General features: G+C 43.5%; 1 protein-coding gene across 1 annotated transcript in view; it reads right to left on the bottom strand.

The window, feature by feature from the left end:
- Window positions 1–575: 575 nt before the first annotated feature.
- The window catches only part of LOC144142934 (venom metalloproteinase BumaMPs1-like), a 39,896-nt gene continuing 19,422 nt past the window's right edge, over window positions 576–21,049 (bottom strand). The window contains exons 7-13 of the mRNA XM_077674764.1: window positions 11,706–11,836; window positions 11,570–11,619; window positions 6,994–7,102; window positions 6,242–6,409; window positions 3,035–3,170; window positions 2,782–2,922; window positions 576–644 (exon numbers count right to left, since the gene is read on the bottom strand). Coding sequence (XP_077530890.1) covers window positions 576–644; window positions 2,782–2,922; window positions 3,035–3,170; window positions 6,242–6,409; window positions 6,994–7,102; window positions 11,570–11,619; window positions 11,706–11,836 — 804 coding nt within the window. The remainder of the gene's footprint in view (window positions 645–2,781; window positions 2,923–3,034; window positions 3,171–6,241; window positions 6,410–6,993; window positions 7,103–11,569; window positions 11,620–11,705; window positions 11,837–21,049) is intronic.

Below are 21,049 nucleotides of genomic sequence, written 5' to 3'. Positions count from 1 at the left end.
ACTATCAGCTTCATTATATCGCAGTCGCTTTCTACCATTAAAGAGATCCATCCCGTCCCGCGAATTACGCCTCGGTTTCTTCAACAACAAAATATAGCTGCGTTATAGCTGATATGACTACGTTAGGCTGCTATAAATATGTGAGAGTCATGTTGTACTAGCTATGTTAGCAATGTTATCGCATCTGATGTGGCTATTATAATCTGATATAGCTTTGTTATAGCTATTGTGCAGTATCTATGTGAAGCAATAGCTGTATTTGGTGTGTTAAATGTTAGGCCCTCATTATTGATCAGTATCTATGTCGAGCAATAGCTGTATTTGGTGTGATAAATGTTAGGCCCTCATTATTGATCCCAAGGTTGTTGAAATCCCTACTCAGCACTTCACTGTGGTGCTAAAAAGCCCCGGTGCATTTGAACTTTTCAACTTTTTGTTACATCCTCGCGAGGTGTAGAGAAAAATGTTTTATTTCTTCGATTGAAAATGCCTCTCTTTTGCTAATGCATACTTTATACCGGCCTAAATTTCACAAAACAAGTGCTTTGGTGTTTATTTCTTATGCTTCGATGTGCTTAAATCTTGAAATGTACCGCCAACCTTATCCCGATCTCCACCACGGTCGCGACGTAGTCGCTTGGGAACTGCAGTCACAAGGACAATCCGATGTTGGGATCACGGGCTTGGCTGTCACGGTTTCAGGCGTTTTTTTCGTCGTGGTCATGGTTTTCGTTGTACTTGTCGTTCTTGCTGTTGGCTTATGGGCAACGCACTCCCCTCGGATGCAAACCTAAACCAACAATTAGAATAACGCATTATTGTTTTCATTTTTCAAAAAACAACAACGCCTTTCATGGAAAGACTACCAATTCTTTGTGGGGCATTTTATCCTGCTTTCTCGTTGAAAATTCTTCCTCTGAGTGCGTAGAGGTTATAACGTATGTAACTTGAAGCATGTGCCGAATTTACTCAGTTCTTTGGATTTTGCGACATCACTTCAAAGTGAATTTTGCTTTTGTTTGGTTGTAGATTTGTACTTAACATCTTTTCTATCTGCGTTTTGTGACCTGTTTTGGCTCTAACAACGTTTTAATTGCACTGAGTGCTAGCTAAGTAGAAGGTGACGACCGGCTTCGCCAACGTACTATAAATATAACCTGGATAAATTTATTCATCCACTCTATTCGAGGATTGCTACTACCCTTTTCCGAATTTCCGGTAGCTCTTTTATGTCTAAACCTGCAGTCTAACCGAAAATTGCGACAAAAATTTGTGGATTGCCATATCTTTTCTTCTTGTGCTCCATAATGAAAATGAAAGATGTCGCTTCTGCAGTGGGCAAATTTTTTATATGGTACCCTAAGAATACTACTGAAAGGAAAAAAATATGCTTAAAATGACAGTTCCCTCATTTTAAGTATATGCTAAAAATTAAAAAGTAAGTAAAAGTAAAAAAGCAAGTAAAAACATTGAGAGAGAGAGATATGTAATAACTTATTAGTGAGTTTAGCTGCAACCAACAAAGAAGCTGCCTGCTCAAATCTTAGGAGTAATGAAACGGTACACTGGCTGTCTTAATGAACCATGAGGTTAGGAGTACTACAAGGAAAGCGCAACTACTGAAAAATGACATGTGTGTTCAAGTAAGTACATATGTTTCGTACAACAGATACATGCAAGTGATATGTCGCATGTTTCTTTACAACTGCGAAGTATAATGCAAACAGAGTATGCACATCCACGTACAAATATTACAAAAAAAGATGATGCCACACCGAGGCCTTCACCTTGATACCTTCAGCTCATAACACAGTTGTCTGTTTCCACACTCATCCACAGAACTTTGCACCCATTTGGCAGCGCACGAACATCTATGTGGCCTAGAAAAAGTTTCCTAAAGTAAGGAAGACTTTGTTTTGCTACGTTCATATCCTTGCGCATCCAACAGCTTCTGCGAAGATAGGAGTGTCCGAGATGGCGCACTAAGCTTGTCAGTTATTTTGTTTTCAATTTTTTTGCTTGCTCTATCGCTTATAGCAACCATTCAAGCACGACATGACATACGTCTTCAGTTTGTCCACAAGCACAGCATGCGTCATCAGCAAATGAAATATGGTAAAGAAGTTTCGTGGTGTAGGCCACGCCAAATGACCTAGATGGGACGCACATGGGGGATGCAAAGAACAGGTTGACTTGGTACAACAGCGATGAACGATATTTATCTGTCAACCTGGTTTCCAAAGTAATGTGCCTTTGAGTTGTTTCAAATAATTTTTCACATCACCTCAGCTAAGAGGCATGGGGCCACATGTGAAATTTGAATGAGCCGCTTTTGCTAGTTGGTCCCGTGTTCCAACGTGTCCGGGATGCACTGAAATATTATTCTCATCGTTTTTCTTGTTTCATTTGCTGTCACCGAAAAATGCGCCTTGGCAACAGATTGTTGTCACTCTAAGCCGCAATTTGACTTAGGGTTTGAAGAGGCGCTTTTCAATCGGTGAATAGTGCCCAATTAGTCGGTGACGTCATTGGAGCGATAACTTGAACTGCAAGGTGTGTAGAAACTGATATGCGTATGAGGTCTTAGATTGAGGCCTGCTCCTCCTCAGCACTGCATTGGAATTTTGCGAACAGCAAAGATGTTTATTCCTACTCCTCTGCACAACTATCGCGAACTATTCTGATGCTGAAACGAATGTGAGCTGTTTTGTCGTGAGAAGTTGAAGGGCAAGCTTTTGGTTCAAAATACAAATAAAATAAAAACATAAGTTTGTACCCTACCCTATTCTCGTCACAAGGCATGTGGTCGAGCGCGTCTGTGTCCGTGTAAAACGTTCGCTTGGTCTGGTAGGTTCGGCCATAGTACTGATACTGTTCGTATTTATCGTATTTACATCGCACCTTGCAAGTGGTCTTGTTCACCTGAAAAAGCAGCGAGCCCCATATTTTGCGAAGGTCAAAGAAACGGAGAACAAATTATAAAGCAGAACATTTGGTGATTTGTTTTACAAAATGACATCAAAACTGTGCTTACAAAATCAAACGTGACATTTTCCGTGTCGGGGAAAACATTGGCACAGAAGGCCTGGAAGGACACCTTCATTCCGGGATAGACGCCTTCCAAAGTGTGTTCTGCTCCAGCAAACGCCCAGCATGCTCGCCCCCTCAGCCTGATGATGAACAAAAGTAATAATGTTAATATTATTACTCGTCTTAATTATTTCTGTGCGAAACATTAGACAGAATATTTGTTTTGTGTAAATGCAAACAATAACGTTTGTCTTGAATAGAATACCCAATCTAACTTCGCCATTCCCACAGAAAAGTTTGGCAACGAATTTATTTCGGCTAGTTTTGTTCACCATTGACAGGGATTGTGAACACCATAGTACTGTAGGGTGAAATATCTGTTACCGAAAGCAGGTCCAAAGCACCATTGTTTTGCCCTGCCGAGTTTCTTTCATTTGCCTTCGGTGGTTCCAATTATTTCGATATCGTGATCCCACCGATCATTCTTTCTTTGGTGCCGCAGAAACGCGGGGCAGCAGCCAATGGACCCGTATATAGTAATAAGGGTATGACCTCATTGCAGAACATTGGCCACAGTAATGTCGGCAAGACGAAATAGGGTCAATGAGGGGCAGAAGTGTTGAATTCATAGTGACTATGAAGAAGCCAATGCGCTTGCCTAGATAATAATAATACATTATCTGACAGTTTTGGGGGGCGGAGGGGGGAGGATCCGAAAATTTGTACTTTCTATATATTGCGGATCCTACCGAGTTACTGCCTGAGGTCCCATTGGAATAACGTACATGCGCAATGAATATTTCGGTGAAAATAAAGCGAAATTCTAATTTTTGCAACAAAACTTTTCCGTTGCACAGCCACTGTGCGACATAGGACGAAACCATTTTGAATCCTAAGCCGAATAGCTGGCTTCGGATTGGATGGCGACTGGCTTGTACCCAGCCAGGGTAAGAGTCGTTGATCTGCGAGGCCATAATTTTTATGTAGTCTGTGGCGGAAGCAATTTCAAAAGCCGTAAACGTGTCCTGTGGGGGGGATTACGGCAAGAGACTATTCGCAACTTGTTCTGTTCTATTTGAATGAAATAAAGTTCGTTTTTGCGACTCGCGGATTTTTCGGACGGCTCTTTTAATTGCGTTAATTTTTAGTCTCCTCTGGGTTCGGAAAATCGATCGTATACTGTAATTGGTATGGCTGATATTGTCTGCTCGTTTGATTCGCAACAGGATTGACGGAAACATCGGGTTTGTGAATCAATAACAACAATAACGCGGAATGCATTTACCGCTCTATATTTCTTTTCGTTGCTTCCTAGCCCGTCTAGAGAAGTAGAATGCTCTTAGAAGCGCAGCATCTGCCAAAAATGGCCCGATATTTTGTTATTGTACTTTTTCGTGTTGCTATCAGTCTTTTAACCGCTGGAACGTGCCAATACTGCTATGAGTGATTCCTTATGGGGAATATCAAGCGCCGCATGCACGGCTTAAAAACGGGAAACGTCAACTTATGAAATTTTTCCACTGTTGCAAAACGTCTGTACGAGCGGCAAACGAACGAGCCAAGGGCACTAGGTATGACACTTACGTGAACCATTTAGTGTCACCGGCTGTGTCGAAGAGCAGTTTAAAGGTTATACAGTAGCATGAAAGAAGAAACCAAGAGCACATTTGGCAACAGCGCCCGGAGCTGACTCTCCCTATTAACCCGGTTCTTTATGTGGGCCAGTAAACTTGGTTAGGTAAAAAGAAAAAAATATAATTTTGTTCACGCTGAAGTTTCAGAGAATTCGCCTGCGTTTCTAATGAAGCCATAATTGCTCATCGATTTTCTGTTTACGTAGTGCCTTTCGAGAAAAGTAAATTAAGCCAACGACCTCAAAACGGAGCAAATGTAGCCCTTAGCCATTACAGAGTCCCCTTTCGTCGTGTCATCTCAACCAGATCGAGGACATCATCATCATCACCAGCGCACGCCATGCAATTGATGTTGTGCATATTCCGATCGCTTTCCCCATGGCCCACACTTTGAATAACCTACAATCGCACGCTCAAAACGATCTCACTACAGATTGTTCTAACTTCTGGGTGCCTACGGCTATCCTGTCATTTTAAGCGTAACGCTGGAACATGATGCTCTTGAAGTTGCCAATTTCTTCGAACCTCGAGTGTAGGAATTTGGGAACTTTTTCTATCACTCCCCTTTACTTATACTGTGCTCCCCCTTACCTCTATAACTCTTGGTGATTGACTTCAAATAGTTATAAAGTTGCTGCTAGAGCGGATCAATAGCTGGCTTTTTTGTGAGAGTTAGAGGAAGCGGTCCAGTAACAACTCTCACTACCTCTCACTCAGCATGACGGGGTTCCTTACGTGCTTGCATGTACTGATTGAAAAAAAAAGGCTGAAGTGAAATTCGGATGAGTGAAATTTTATTGAGGGAAATTTCTCTCAGTGAATACTTGGGAGATACCACCGAATTCTACTGCCATTTACATTAGCCCTACTTCTTTTCTGCCAATTTATTCTTCTTTCTTTGATGTTGTAAATAATTTGGATCAAAATAGGTTCAGTGTGTGCACGATGTTGTTCATTTTTATGGGAAAAATGTATAGAACACCGCACCTACACAACTTTGATGCTTTTCAGCACATCAGTCTTCCTAGTCGCCGTACCATAAACACTTTTTCCTTTTGGCTTTCACTGAAAGCCTGTACATCGGCTTCCCAATGGGTATGGGTGGGTTGGTATCCGATAGTAAAAATGCTCTCGTACACATTTGGGCATTCGCTGCATGCTGAAGATGTCGAGGTGATCGAAATTTACCCAGAGCCTTTTACTACGGTGCACCTCATCACATGTGCAGGGTCGGTGGGTTAAACATCAATATAAACTAATTAACACGTTTATGCATTCGTCGTCTCTACGGTAGCGTGTTCTATTTTTTCTCTTTTGGTGTGACGTAAGCTTTTACTACAAACAACAAGAAACTAACAAGTTGTTTGTGAGGACAAGCATTTTGTTACCTATGCCCCTAAAACGTAACAAATAAAGCGCCTTTTCTTTTTTTTTAATATCTTTCAATTTCCAACCAGCACTCTCATCGCACCAGGGTACCTTTTCAGAGATCTTCAAAACAAGAAAATAATGGTGTTTGCATGCACTCACACATTTTAGAACGAGCTTTCAGCACGTTACCGCCTTTGAATGCTTACCTTATGACATACTGCATCTGTGCCAAGCTGCAATTTGAAAAGTGGTGGTGGGTAGGTCCCACGTTCTTGTAGCTCATGATGTTTCCAACGTCCCAATGGCAACTTTTGGCACTGGGGTGCCCCGGGACGCCAGCGAACGAGTCGGATCCATCGTGCGTTGCTCCTAGCCTATACCAAAAGATAAAAATGCTACATGTTATATCCCAATAACCGAGTTGTATATTTCAAAACTCTAAATGTGTTTTCACTTCTAGCTGCAGATGATTGGAGTCAGTACAACTAGCGAATTACAATAACTATCAAGGTTGCTAGAAGAGCAACTCTTGAAACAAAGCTGGTTCTACAAAATCTAGCATATTTACGGATCTCTTTGTTTATTATTTTATATTATAACCGTTCAGCGGGTGTCTATACATAGGTACATTGTGGCCGATAAAAGGAAGAAAACAAAGATTTCTAGGGCGTATATCTTTTGCAGCGTTCACAGCACGTGACACTGACGTGTCTTATTAGAAACCGCTTGCTTATTTGGCGGCTGCATGTTTACCAGCCAGTTACATAGCAATTTCTTAAAACATAAAGTCAGTGCAAAACAAAGTATACGGCGCAGCTGCGAATATTCAGCCAAGGCACAATTTTTACGCTTCTTTCTTTTAAATGCTAAAAAAACGAATATAAAGTAAAGGTTGCACACATTGCGTTGCGCGATTTGGTAGTCACAGTTTAGGTACGTTTTAAACGTAGCGTCTTACGTGTGTGCAACCTCGTGCGTAAAGGTCTGCATTCCCGAATAATGTCCAGCCTTGTCTTCTCCAAGGGCTACGTAGGCGTCGGTACAGACGCCGGCCAGGTAGCCAATACCTGGAAACAATTGCAGCCATGTTTAGAAGGTTAACAAAATTAGAAGCTGTAAAATGACCGAGAGATATGCCGTTGTTTAGAAACATTTTAAAATCATACAGCTTCCGACCTTTTTCTAATACATAATGAGCCGCAATTCTTGCAACAAGCGGTGGGAACGCCTTTTTCATCCGATGTACTTCCTGTATCCAAGGCGACAAATAGATGCGTGCGACTGCGAGGTTATTAGTGTATGCTGTCTTTTGCTTGTTTTGTTACACTACTTTTTTGTCATTTATTTGGTAAAAAGGTGCGAGATTTGCCATTTTAATGTCATGTGCAAATTTCGCAATTCCTGCAATAGCGTGAGACCTCCACCCAATATTGAGGTTTTCTGTAGTCGTACAGACTTGCATACACGGTGCGTTTACCCGCGCTTGAAATGAACATTAAGAAAAAACTACCCTACCCATGCTTAGAGTTCCAACTTCTCTGTACTCTTGCTTGTTCACTTTATTGATGGCAATGTGGATGAGTTGTACATAATCAACCTACACTGGAATTTTCCGCCCAACTCTCCCTCCAGTCCCCCTCCAGTCCAATAACCATCATTATTCTTTGTGTTTTAATGGTGCAGCTCGCCGCCGCTTGATGTGCTGCTAAAATAGCCGGTTTCCCTAAAATTTCCTCGCGGGCAATGTTCATGGCATAATGACGAGTTTCCGTTCTACAGGAGGTTCTTGTGCAACAGCACAATACGCGGATTGACAGCTCCAGGCCTTCCTCGTCCCCAAAGGCGATTGCCAGCACGAAAAAATGAAAAAAGTCTGACTTTTACTTTTGTTTTAAAGGAAACACGCTTGTTTTATTAGCTTATTAAGAGTTACCACGTGCTATAATTGGCCGACCACAGTGTAAGTTTATTTTCGGTAGAGCAGTAGCAAAGTAACTGCTTGAGTTGTAAAATATAACTCAAAGCCATTTTTATTACGTTAGGTTCAAGCATTGTGGAGAGTCCAAATAACAAATTTTACATCACTTTCTTGCTGCTATGGTGTCGCCTTGAAGGGCGTCGTATGCTAGATCAAACGTAAAGCGAGCGCGTTCAAAACGCGGGTTAGAAATCAAATGATTCATTATAAAATATCTTTATAACATTATAACATAACATAACATATATAACAAATGTTAACTTCAGTAACCGTAGTAAAAAATAGCCTAACACCCCTATGCCTCCTTTGGCGTTGTAGACTGCCACCCTATCTTTCTGTATTTCCTCAACGAGCCCCTGATTTCCTAACTATATATATATATATATATAACACAGAAATAAGGGTTGGCAGTCGAGAAAACCTCGGAAAGCAAAGGGGAGGATGTGGTAGATCATTGAAACAGATTAATAATTTGGAAAGAAAGAAAGAAAGTGAAGAAAAAATGCCCGCCAGGTGGGATCCGAACCCACGACCTCCAGAATACCGGTCTGGTGCGATAACCACTACGCTACCGGCGGGGCGATTTTCCCATTCACTTTCTGGGGTATTTATGTTAGGTATGTTTGTTTCCTGTGCTTGGGGGTGGTAGCCAGCGCCATTCGGACTAATCGGGGTGAAGGGGACCTTCTTTTTACCCCCGGGTCGTGACTCGAGTGTCTACGACATGTCCAGAGTGGTCGACCAGCTTTGAACCCTCTTAAGCTCCCTTTGGCAACAAGACTGCCAGAACAGAGGCCCTCGCTATGCATGTAGCGAATCAGAATAGGAAATGAGGGGCTCGTTGAAAATAACACAGAAATAAGGGTTGGCAGTCGAGAAAACCTCGGAAAGCAAAGGGGAGGATGTGGTAGATCATTGAAACAGATTAATAATTTGGAAAGAAAGAAAGAAAGTGAAGAAAAAATGCCCGCCAGGTGGGATCCGAACCCACGACCTCCAGAATACCGGTCTGGTGCGATAACCACTACGCTACCGGCGGGGCGATTTTCCCATTCACTTTCTGGGGTATTTATGTTAGGTATGTTTGTTTCCTGTGCTTGGGGGTGGTAGCCAGCGCCATTCGGACTAATCGGGGTGAAGGGGACCTTCTTTTTAACCCCCTGGTCGTGACTCGAGTGTCTACGACATGTCCAGAGTGGTCGACCAGCTTTGAACCCTCTTAAGCTCCCTTTGGCAACAAGACTGCCAGAACAGAGGCCCTCGCTATGCATGTAGCGAATCAGAATAGGAAATGAGGGGCTCGTTGAAAATAACACAGAAATAAGGGTTGGCAGTCGAGAAAACCTCGTGGGTTCGTGGGTTCGGATCCCACCTGGCGGGCATTTTTTCTTCACTTTCTTTCTTTCTTTCCAAATTATTAATCTGTTTCAATGATCTACCACATCCTCCCCTTTGCTTTCCGAGGTTTTCTCGACTGCCAACCCTTATTTCTGTGTTATTTTCAACGAGCCCCTCATTTCCTATATATATATATATATATATATATATATATATATATATATATATATATATATATATATATATATATATATATATATATATATATATATATATATATAATGGGAAATGAGGGGCTCGGTGAAATAAGACAGAAAATAAGGGTTGACAGTCAAGAAAACCTCGGAAAACAAAGGGGAGAAAGGGGTAGGTCATAGAAACAGATGAAGATTTTTTTGAGACAGAAAGAAAGTGGAAAAGGAATTCCCGCTGGGTCGGCGGGCATTTCTTCACCACTTTCTTTCTGTGAGTTCGCCTAAATTTTCTGGTTCTATTTTCTGGTTATTTTCTGGTTATCAACCAGTGAAAATTAGTAATCTATCTTTTTGGTAACATGAGCTGATCACCTATATCACCTCTTAGATCATAAACTACGTATACGGAAGCTTAGCGTCGAGGAGGGAGCTTCTCATCCGCGCCTTTTCAAAGTCAATACAGGCAAAACACATCTTCATATGACATGACACATGAACGTAAGGTAATCAATTGCGATTAAGACACTTCCGGCGGCGGCGCAATAGCTGTCTGGTCTGCTGTTCATATCGTCACCAACATACAGCGTCCAACAAACAACCTCGCTCTCTTCGCTTTCCCTTTCGACATAGAATAAGAACAAGGATAAACTCGAAACAAGAAGATTGAGATGCAAATTAAAAGCCTTAACTTCACCACAGAATCAATTTCGGTTCAACCTCCTTCATGTAAATTATTTGTATTCTCCATTTCCCTTTAAAACGATTCCTGGTCGGGAGAATGGCGCCCACGATGTATAATGAATTCTTCGCCCAAAGTACACTAAATAATGACTTATAAGGGGGTGAATATCAGCCTGTAACGCGGCAAATATGAAAGCTCAGGTAACCACACAAACATTCTTAAATCCCACCACTTTTAAAACACTAAGAGTTGGGTCAAGAAATATGTTCCCGTGTCGACATTTGTTGTTGAAGACACCTTAAAATGATCCTAAATTTCTACGTTGTCCATCTATGCTCCCAATTCACCTTTTAACAGTGGAGACCTGGGAAAAGAGCGTCGCAAGTCCTCTCGCACAACATTCTGTATTGTGCTTTTGGATATAATGACGTAATATTATTTGTATAGTAATGAGTTCTATTATGAACACTAACAGACAAAAGATGGGCGGCACAGAAAATTTAAAGGTAACATAAAATACATTATATTATGGTTAACTTCAAAGGCTGTACTTAACGTCACAATTACAATATCCCAAACAGTTACACCAGAGTCCCAGAAATACACAAGAAAGTAAGGGCAATAGAAGCAGTTCACTAAACACCACATTTTTTGGTTGGATCTTGTGTCTCCAGACGGGTAGTTTGTCTGGGTTGCGGGCGACAAGATAACAGCAGCCAAATCACAAGATCTGAACTAGTATTTATTTTGTGTTCCTCTTGTTTAAAAAGCTGAAATTCTAGAAGAGTTCTACGGCCCTTAATATTCATATTATTGTACAGTCAAATGATGTCAGCTCTGGTGGTGTGTACGGCAAGTTTGAAGGTTTGGCAAGGTTTCAGGTTCTTAAAAATAATGGGCTATGCAGCGAGAGTGACTTTTGAAGTTACAGTTCCTTGAAAAAAGCAGGAATGCACGTTCATTCCCAAACCGTTCCAGAATACACATCGTTTCTTACTTTCATTCGCGTGCTTTTGGTGCACGAGTGCACATTTGTAGCAATATGGTATGAAGTGCGCGTGTATTATTCCAGCCAGCAAAGTTCGCCTATTACAGGAAATTTACATGCGAAATTTTCGCTCGAGTGAAGGAAGTGCGGGCCAGGGGAATGCCAGAGTACAAGTGTTAGCAGAGTCAAAATTGCCTTGCACTTTTACTGAAACTTATACTTTGTTCAATCCAGTCCTAACCAATAGGCTCGATATACTATTTTGGATACATGACAACCCCGCCCCCTCTCGACCTGACCATTATCTTTTCACCTTGTGGCAACGGAAGTTGGTGAATGTCCAGGTTTGCTTACCCAATCCTCTGGTAGAGTACTTGCCGTCAACAATCGTGATTACGTCCAGCCTGCGAAAATTTAAGACGGACGTGGTCAACACAGGATACAAAAATGGCTTAGGAAAAAAAAATACATGTAAGTACTAAACACCTACCCACTCATGTAATACACAACGTCCGGTTTGCCAAAATCATGTCGTCTTCGTACTGCGTATACCTTGAGTCCTTTCAGAGCGCCTTCATCAAATAGGTAATTTTCGTCCGATATAGTATCGAATTTCTGTCCCTAGTGAACATGTTCAAAAATACGTTCATAGCTGTAACTTGAGCGCACAAAAAGAACGAGGACTGAACAAAGACACGAAGGCCAGCGCAGACTAACAACTGAACTAACAACTGAGCAGACTAACAACTGAATATTGCAAAACTACGAGGAGGTAGCTTACCAACAAACCTCAAAACACAAATTTCAAACTAGTGCTCCTATATCAGGATCGAAGGAATGACTAACTCCTGTTGCTCACCATTGCCATATTTTTGTGAATTGATACTGACTACTTTTAAATGAGAATACAAATAAAAATAGGACATTGTGTGTCAAGAACAACTCAAATTTATCCAGCCTATTCCATGCCGAATTTAAGCATGAGTATATACTTGTTGGGTCCCAAATGCCCCCTATATGTCTAAACCAGCCAACCTAAGAACACCTTTGTGATGTTATCAATGTATATATATTTCCGCGAACGGTATTGTCTGTTTTTTATTTTTGTGCTGTGTGGCCGCGCCTAGCTGTCTTACCAAAGTTAGAAGTGAAGCCCGAGCCTCCGTCTTTCTGTTGTAATGGCGCGCAGGCTTTCGTATTTGACAGGTAGAGTGTATCGCCTGTCGCCACTAGAATGGAATGTTCATCTGTGATCGCCAACGTCCTAAATGTGATTCGATAGTTATAGAAGGGTTAACGCCCAAGGATACATGCTTGCAAGGCAAACATTGCGTCATTTCATTCGCCAAAACTATCCCGCGCACGCCACAAGCGGACACCCGCGCATGTCCGCTTGTGGGCTCTTTTGGCTTCTCGGCGTAGCACAAGTTCATTCCACTAATTGTTTGCTCCTTTAGGATACCGGCGTTGTCCTTGGCTACGTGCAATATTCACTCTTACAATATCTACAACAACACAATTAATAAACTGGCAACGTCCGCATTCAAAGGCAATAAGAACTTCAAATTCCCCTTAGGTCTCAATACTGAACTGTAAACGTGTATGTATATCACCGATCATTGCTAGCCGATAATAGGTTGCAACGAATAACTCAACAGCTGCTCGAGAGGGTATTAGGAATGGGCGGGGATAGTGCAAAAAGTACAATCAATAAATAAATAAAGATCTTTATCAGGACAATGATGACAAGGTGGCCTGCGTGCACGAAAAGGAAAGAGGAGGGTAATGTACAGGCGATGGTCCACGCCAGTGGAGCGCGACAAATCTTACAGAAGGAGAAGCCTCCGGTGTATATCGTCGACTTGCACCGAATGCGTCCAGGTAGAAAGAATCCGAACATCTGACGCAACACGTTTAAGCCGCTGCATTTGTAACACAGCTAATGATGCACCCTCGGTTTGTACCCTGTGGAGCAAAAGGTGCAGGTAAGGGCCGTTGTAAGAGGTGGGTTCTGGTGAATACGCTGATGGCGCTTTGGCACGTAGGCCTGCCACTTTGCCAGCACATCCTCGGTCATTGGAGATACCGCTCGTGCCTTGCGCAGTAGCACTTCGGCGCCACCAGGCAGTCCTGCATGTAATAGAGCAGAATCATGCGGTATCAGACTCCGCAGCACTCTCTTCCACGTTTCCTTGGCTGCGGCTTTCACCTCAACTGGGTCGGGATTGCAACGTGCGAATGGGGCAGGGTAGCCTGTTTTAGAGCGGAATTCTACATGCTCACTCGCCCACGCGTAAGCCGTCTCGTTACCGATGCCGCCAGCGTGGCCTGGTGCCCAGTCCACCCGCTCATCTATATTTTAAGTGTCCGTCAACTGAAGGCTGATGGTCTTGATTTCGTCCCGTGTAGTTCCCACATAGTGCATCTGGCCGAATCGAGCCAAGGCCTCGGGGCTGTCCGCAAATACTGCAAACATTACGGGGTCATCTGCGCTCTTGGTGGAATCGATGTATTGTCCCACGAAAGGGACTGCTTAAAGATGTGTGCAACACTTGCTTGGGGTGCTTAGGAACTGAACCCTGCGAAATATTCGTGTAATGACGTCAATACATGCACGTGTGGAGCGCGGGGTTTTTTCATTCAGCACTGCCATGATAAACATGGCCCCTTCTTGAAGATCGGCGCGCGGGGCTGTGGCTGCACTCGGTTGTTGGTGAGATCGTCGGCTACGTACTGGTGGCAGCGGTTTGGGCCCCGAACTGAGGCGTCGTCCCATGGGGCAACGACAGAGGGTTGTTACGCTAGAAGCTCGTCGAAGTGTCCGAGAGCCAAGTTTTGAATCTGTCCTTGATAATATCTTGAAGGGAGGGTAGGCAGGCACAACAGTAAAGTCCCTAAGCATTGTGTGCTTCGCCTGTAGTACCTTTGGGGATTTCGAGGTGCAGCACTTCCAACTGTTGGAGATGGGCCTTCGTAAGGGCGAACCATACTGCACCTTAACATGCATTAAAGGTGATCACGCCCTGTGTGGGTGTGCCTAATACCTTCGTCAATGGGCCTCCCATGCGTCTTCCGCTTCTCGTAATGACGTGAAGCTGCTGCTTGTAAACAATCGTGAGCTCTTAGAACCACTGCGTAGACCCTTATTCTCCGTGCAGCGGCACGCCGAGTACGCGTACACGTCTTTCGGTAGCCCGCTTCATGGGTTGTCTGTTCAACGCTAAATGAACTTCTGCTTACAGGTGGGCAAGGTCACCAATGGGAAGGAATTGCCTTTTTCCAGATTATGGCGCAATTCCAGCGCAGGAAGACACATGTAAATAACATGGAAACCACGTTGGACTGTAACAACGACATCACCGGCGCCGAGTGCCGTTTTTCGGGTACAAATTCGGGGGGGGGGGGGGGGGGGGGGGCGGGCGGAGAGGGGGGTTGATGGTCGTCCTCTTGTATTGTGTGCTGCAGGATGTAACGAAGTTGTTTGGTTGTCTTTCGCATTACGAAATTGATCAGGCTTGGTGAAAACACTGTGCCTTTGGGAACGCCGCTGGTATTGGTAAACACGTGGGAATTCTCCACATGTGTTCTGATTTCAAATGCCCTCCCACACAAAACGCACTTCACATGCGCGTGCTGGCAGCGCATTACTCAAGAGGCGCTATTACAGCTATATGATTACGGAAACCCTTTCTAATGCTCACTACCATAAGTACGGGCGGTATGCTTGTACTTTGGGGTCTGGTGCGGCCGGCCAGTCTATGCAGGAGCATCAAACTGTCATAGGTGCAAAACCTTTGTCAAAACCCAGTCTTCGCAACGTAATTGTACCGCTTTGAGTGGGCGTAGTCAAGGATTTAAGTTAATCTTGTCAGAACATACGGCTCAAGCAGCTTCCAAAGAGTGGAAGTAAGCGAGATCGGCAACATGTTAAAGGAGCCATGAAGAGAAAACACAAGTTTGGTTCATTCGAAAGATTGCCTCGTTAGAACCATAACGACACCACTTATAACGCAAACTTCGCTCAAATAAGCTACATAATTAGGAAAAAAGGAAATGACCATGCGACCCACCAGCTCATTTTCCGCAACAGAACCTGTGATGTCACTTGGGAATGCTCTGCGATTGGCGGAGGCCGGCAAAAGCAAACGCATGTTAGGCAGGGCTTACAGTTTGCATAGCGAGCTAAATGCCCGTGAAACATACTGCACATTCTTTTTATGACAAAGAACGGTGGAGTAAACGGTTGAAGGTCCGAACGAACACGCAAGCGTGTGCGCCAATGCATACGAAACTAGGCGCCGGCCGAGCTCAACATCTCGCCGTCGCGCAGACGAATTTTCGGGTTCGAGGCTCTTTGGGGCCAACGAACCGTTCCAGCACGCACAGCCGCGACCTTGCTTCGTATCGTAATCCCTTCACAGGAGGTTGGCCGTCATATCTCCAACCAGCAAAGGTAAAAATAGAAACGAGGGGAGTAAGGAACAGCAAGAAGCGACGAGATAGTGCCAGTCGTCGCGTAAGTCTCGAATGGTGTTGGCTTGCTGCTGTCGTTACGAGCTCGTTTCCAGTTTACAACCACTGAAAACTTCAGTTTGTTCGAGTACTTTACAATGAAATTTCGTTGCTGCGTTTTGAAATGCCCATGTAGTACGGGCAAATCGTCAAGGGAGTGCGACATCCCCGCCGGTGAGGAGATCTCCTTTCATGTGCTGCCCAACGACGAACCTAGGCGAAGCAAGTGGCTACGTTTTGTGAACTTTGCAAACGGAGGAGAAAGAGAGCTAAAGGAAGTACGAGTGTGCTCGCTTCATTTCCGAGGAAGTGATTACGGCAGGGACCCTTACGTTAGCTCACTCCTGGGACATGCTGGCGCTCGTCGCCGACTTCGTCAAATCGCTCTGACCTTAGGGAAACAAATGCCGTAAACACCGCGCATTGACGCTCGTATCTTTCTGGTCGAAGCAGAGAGCTCGCGCGAACGGCTTTCCATACACGACACCGGCCAACTGGCATAAGTGATACTGCTACTGAAATTGAACTATTATTAACCGTAATCAAAATACGGCACATACGTACCAGTCTATATTCGTCCGTCTTGACGGGGCTGACGAGGCAGCGGTGCCGACGGCTGGGCGTTCGTCTGTTGTGGCTATCGCGGAATGGTCGCTTTCCCGTCCACCGCGTATCCCACAACTCTTGCCTCTCGTGCACTTGGAAGCATTGAGCGTTTTAGTGGTGTGAGGTTGTTAAATGCAAGCCCGAGCTCCTCGGCGAGAGTTTTGTTCTCCGGATCAGGCGATTCTATGACTAGGGCTGCGGGTGCACTAGGTTTTCCTAGTATTTTTAAAATGCCCGCCGTCTCGATCGACTCCCGCGTGTGGGTGCTATATGGAGTCGACATACTAAGTATCTGTTTCATGGACCGGCGCTATGACGCCATTGTACACGTCACGGAATGTTCAATTTTAGCGGGAGATTTAAAATTTTGGCTTAAATTGCCTTATTTCTCAGTGAATAAAGAATAATTTGCTTCCGGGAAAGCGCTTGGGGTACTATGAAACACCTAATCTTTCGAATAAAACAAACTTTTGTTTTCTCTTCATGGCTCCTTTAAGGCTGTTAATCTTCTTTCCTTCCTTCGAAATAGGCTGAACCACGGAGTGCTTCCACTTAACCGGCACTTGACCAGTCATCCACAGAAGGTTTCGTTCTGACAACAGCTGTGCCTGGGCGTCTTCTTCGAGATTCCTGACTACAAAACAATGGAGATTCAATGGCGCTTCGTCCCGTTGTCTTTCTTGTCCAAGTTTTGTTTTTGGGCTGTTTCCCATTATGAATGGAGATTCGCAGCAATAAATAAAATAAAAATGGACAATAAAAACTTTTTTTCCTATTATTTTCACTTGTGACTTGTCCAGTGCTCACTACTTTTGCAGCTTTAGTTTATAGTCCTTCTTCACGGCCATGCACTCAGTCACGAAAAAAATACAATATTACCAAGTCATAAAATAAGGTCAGTGTTATGCTTCCGGAAACAATAATACGAAAGACCTTTCGGTACCGCACCAACTGTAAGCTTTGCAGCCGTGTTATCCGTAATTGCTTCCACAATCAGTCGTCTTGGAAATAGAAATATACTAGTGCTTTCCCTTGGAGCGATGACTAGTCGTAGACAACACTAATGTAGAAGGTACCAGAGATCACAAAAGAATTCACCACTTCACGCATATTGTAAATTATCCGACTCGTTGGCAAGGCCCGGACCAGTACCGGCAACAATTCTCATCAACTGGCTAACAAAATTAAAGCAGTTCCCCTCAACGGAATGCTGTGAAGTGCGGAGAAGTCATGTGCCAGAAGGAATGTGGCACCCTGTCTTCAGAAATTTCAGTATCAGACTGAGGTTGACGTCGAAAGTACTAAAGATAGGGTGCCGCAGCCCCTGAAAAGGCCTATAAAATCGATGGAGTATTTAGAAATTTGGTGCATATAATAAATTATCCGACTAGTTGGCAAGACCCCGACCTGTACCGGCCACAATTCTTATAAACAGGTATAAAAAATTAAAGCAGTTTCACTCAATATGAAAGCTGTCAAGTGCGAAGCAGTGAAGCGCCAGAAGGGCTCTGGCCCCCTGTCTTCACAAATTTACGTATCAGACTGAAGTTCATGTCGAAATAATAAAGATAGGGCACTGTAGCCCCTGAAAAGGCCTATAGCATGGGTGGAGTTTTCGCAATTTGGCGCATATCATAAGCTATCCGACTGGTTGGGAAGGCCCGGACCCGTACCGGCCACAATTTTTATAAAGAGGGATAAAAAATAACAGCAGTTTCTCTCAACGTGGAAGCTGTCAAGTGCAGAGCAGTGATGGGCCAGAAGGGATATGGCACCCTCTCTTCACAAATTTCAGTATGAGACTGAACTTGATGTCGAAAGTAGTGAAGATATGGCGCCGCAGCCCCAGAGAAGGCCTATAAAATGTATCCAGTTTTTAACAATTTGGCGGATATGGATAAATATGCGACTTGTTGGCATGTAAACTGGGAGAAAAATTAAAGCAGCTACACTCAACATGAAAGCTGTCACGTGATGAGCAGAAATTTAGCAGAAGGCTTTAGAGCCCTGCCTTGACAGATTTCAGTATCATCCTAAAGTAAATGGCGAAAGTAGTAAAGATAGGGCGCCACGGCCCCTGAAAAGGCCTATAAAGTGCATCGAGTTTTTTAACCATTTTCCGCAATATATTGCAATGCTTAATTATTTTTTTCTATTGTATGTTATTGCGCACTTATTTGAGGCCTAGCAACAGCAGCTCAGAAACGACGCCGCGTAAAGATCGCCCGCAACACTTTGCTTACGAATAAACTCTTTTAGATGCAAAGCATCTCTTGCTCTCGGCTCCGTCGTCCGTCGTCCGTCGTCCGTCTATTCACCGGCCCAGGAAGACACCGGCAACACTGTCGCTCCAGCATCTCATGGTCGGGGCTATGTGCCTCCCTTGTTGTAGCGCCGTCCGCACCCCCACTACGCATGCTCGGCTCATCTCAGGCCGCGGCCCAGGAAGACACCGTTAACACTGTCGCTTCAGGAGCCATTAAAGGGTAAGATACCACCGGGCGTTCAGCAAGCCGATAATGCGCAGGGGGGGTTGTTGACGGCGCAACAACGACAAGCGAGGGACATAGCCCCGTCGCATTTAATAATATTACACCACCTTCCCGTAGGGGAACCCTGAGTAGTATACGAAACAGCCATGGGCTAAACGCAATTTCCATTTTCGTAGTTCCGGTAAGTGAAAAGTCTGGTAGTTACAATGGATACCAAACTGTAAATATAACGGTAGCTACGCACCTCAACCTAACGGAAATGACGAACTGAAAACTAATTGGCACTTGAATAGACAACATGGCTGTTTTGCATAATACTCAGGGTTCCCCTACGGGAAGATAGTGTAATTTGTTTCCGTCACATCGGCTTCGTAATACGAGGAACCCAGGTTCGATCACGACCAGGGGTAGCGGTGATCTTTTCGATGTGCGCCACGCGGCTACGGTGGCTAGATACCGTGATCCCGGCCGAGCTACAACAAAAGGCTGGGGCTCAAAATGGCTTAATGTGAATGTCACCGAGATATGGGGCATTATTGCGGAAAAGTCAATCGATCCCACAGGTGGCTGCAGTTAGCAACAAATATACGGGCTGAATAATACTTCCGCTGTGATTAACAGTGACTGCCTACAAGAGGTGAATAGTTTTTATCTTCGCTGTCTATAGGAGAAGTAGTGCCATTCACTATGGCTTCTCATAACGGGAATTACAACATCAGGACGATATCATGATATAGGCTGTACTTGTGAGCTGGCTTGGCACACCGCGACTTGCGTGTGTTTTAAGAGCGCACGAAGACGAAATACAAAATTTGTTCATTGCGAACATGTGCTGACTATAACAATGATACCAATTTGAACGTAAGCTGCATTTTATTTCTTTCTCGTTTCATTTTATGATTATTAGAAAATTTTTGAGCGTTAAAATATGCAACGAGATGTTCGGCCAATAGTTGAAGCTTACCAAAAACATGAAATTAATGCTAGTTGAAAAAGGCACTCACAAGCGGCGAGTGTAGAAAATAAAAACAAATTGAAGTCAATCAAACTGAAAACAAAGAGATACATTTACACATTTGAGTCATACACTTGTCATTCAGTGTTTAATACAAATGTAGCTTTACAGCCCTCTTTTCTTCAACTAAATGTATTTTAAATATTTTAAGTATTTTAAACACAATAAATATACAAACCTAAGAACGCACAAAACGGAGTACACAGGAACACACACCTCGACGCTTTTCGGCACAAGTGGCCCCTTAAAAGATCGATAAAATAAAATTGTATTTTGAGTGACAGAACATTTTGCAGAAATATATTTTGATGCGCCATCGTGCAGTTTCGCGATCCATCTTGCTATGTATAATCTTTTTTTCTTGTTTCAGCCTAGCTGTGAACCATAGAACCTTTTTATTTGAAAAATGATATTTTTAGCCATCTTTATTTCAAGGGATCTCCTTTTTCCGATTTTGGCACCGAAGTTTTGTATTAAGTTTTGTATTGTGAAGGCGACTCAGCTATATTTCAACAGCAACCGATGAAGAATGGCGAAAAGCAGCCATTTTCTCTCATGGTCTCTATGACGTCATAGGAGTTTGTGTGATTGGAAGCCGCCAGCCAAAACCATCACCACCAAACATGATTATAGGATTCTAGGGGTGCGTCTAGATTTCTTTGGTTATACCATTTGTATGCTAAGCTGCAGATATTGCACTAAAAATTCTGCATTTATATTCATCCTATTACATCAATGTTGGCGTCGTGTAGTTGAAACGTGGACGCACTTGGTACCTTCCCATGTTTTTGCTTTAAAAATTCCTTCGACGCACAAAGATCGTCAAGGGAGTTCCCAAATATAGTCAATTCGAAGGTTAGTTTTGTTCGTTGTCTGGGCGGCTGTTATACGCAAATCGTTTGATAACAGTTATCTCACGCGTTCATAACTTGTTAGTCATCGTTCGTCATGGTTTCTATGGACTGGATAAGCAATATGTTTAAAAATAGTAAATAAAATATTGAGAAAAATAAATATTTTACTTATTTCAATTTATTTTATTTGAGAAATACTGCAAGCCAAAAAGGCTGAAGCAGGACGCGCAGAAATTACTACATGACTGACACATCTCAACAAAAACACATATCGGTAAGATGACAAAGAGCCTTAATTTTAAGTTGTGGAATACACATATATGATTCAAAGGCCCGTTGCAACGTTCGCCCAATT

Source organism: Haemaphysalis longicornis, unplaced genomic scaffold (genome assembly GCF_048455015.1).
Source record: "Haemaphysalis longicornis isolate Haplotype H1 unplaced genomic scaffold, Haemaphysalis longicornis Haplotype H1 scaffold_6, whole genome shotgun sequence".
NCBI classification, from domain to species: domain Eukaryota; kingdom Metazoa; phylum Arthropoda; class Arachnida; order Ixodida; family Ixodidae; genus Haemaphysalis; species Haemaphysalis longicornis.
Note: the sequence above shows the minus strand (reverse complement) of the source record. Positions and strands in the feature narration are given on the sequence as shown.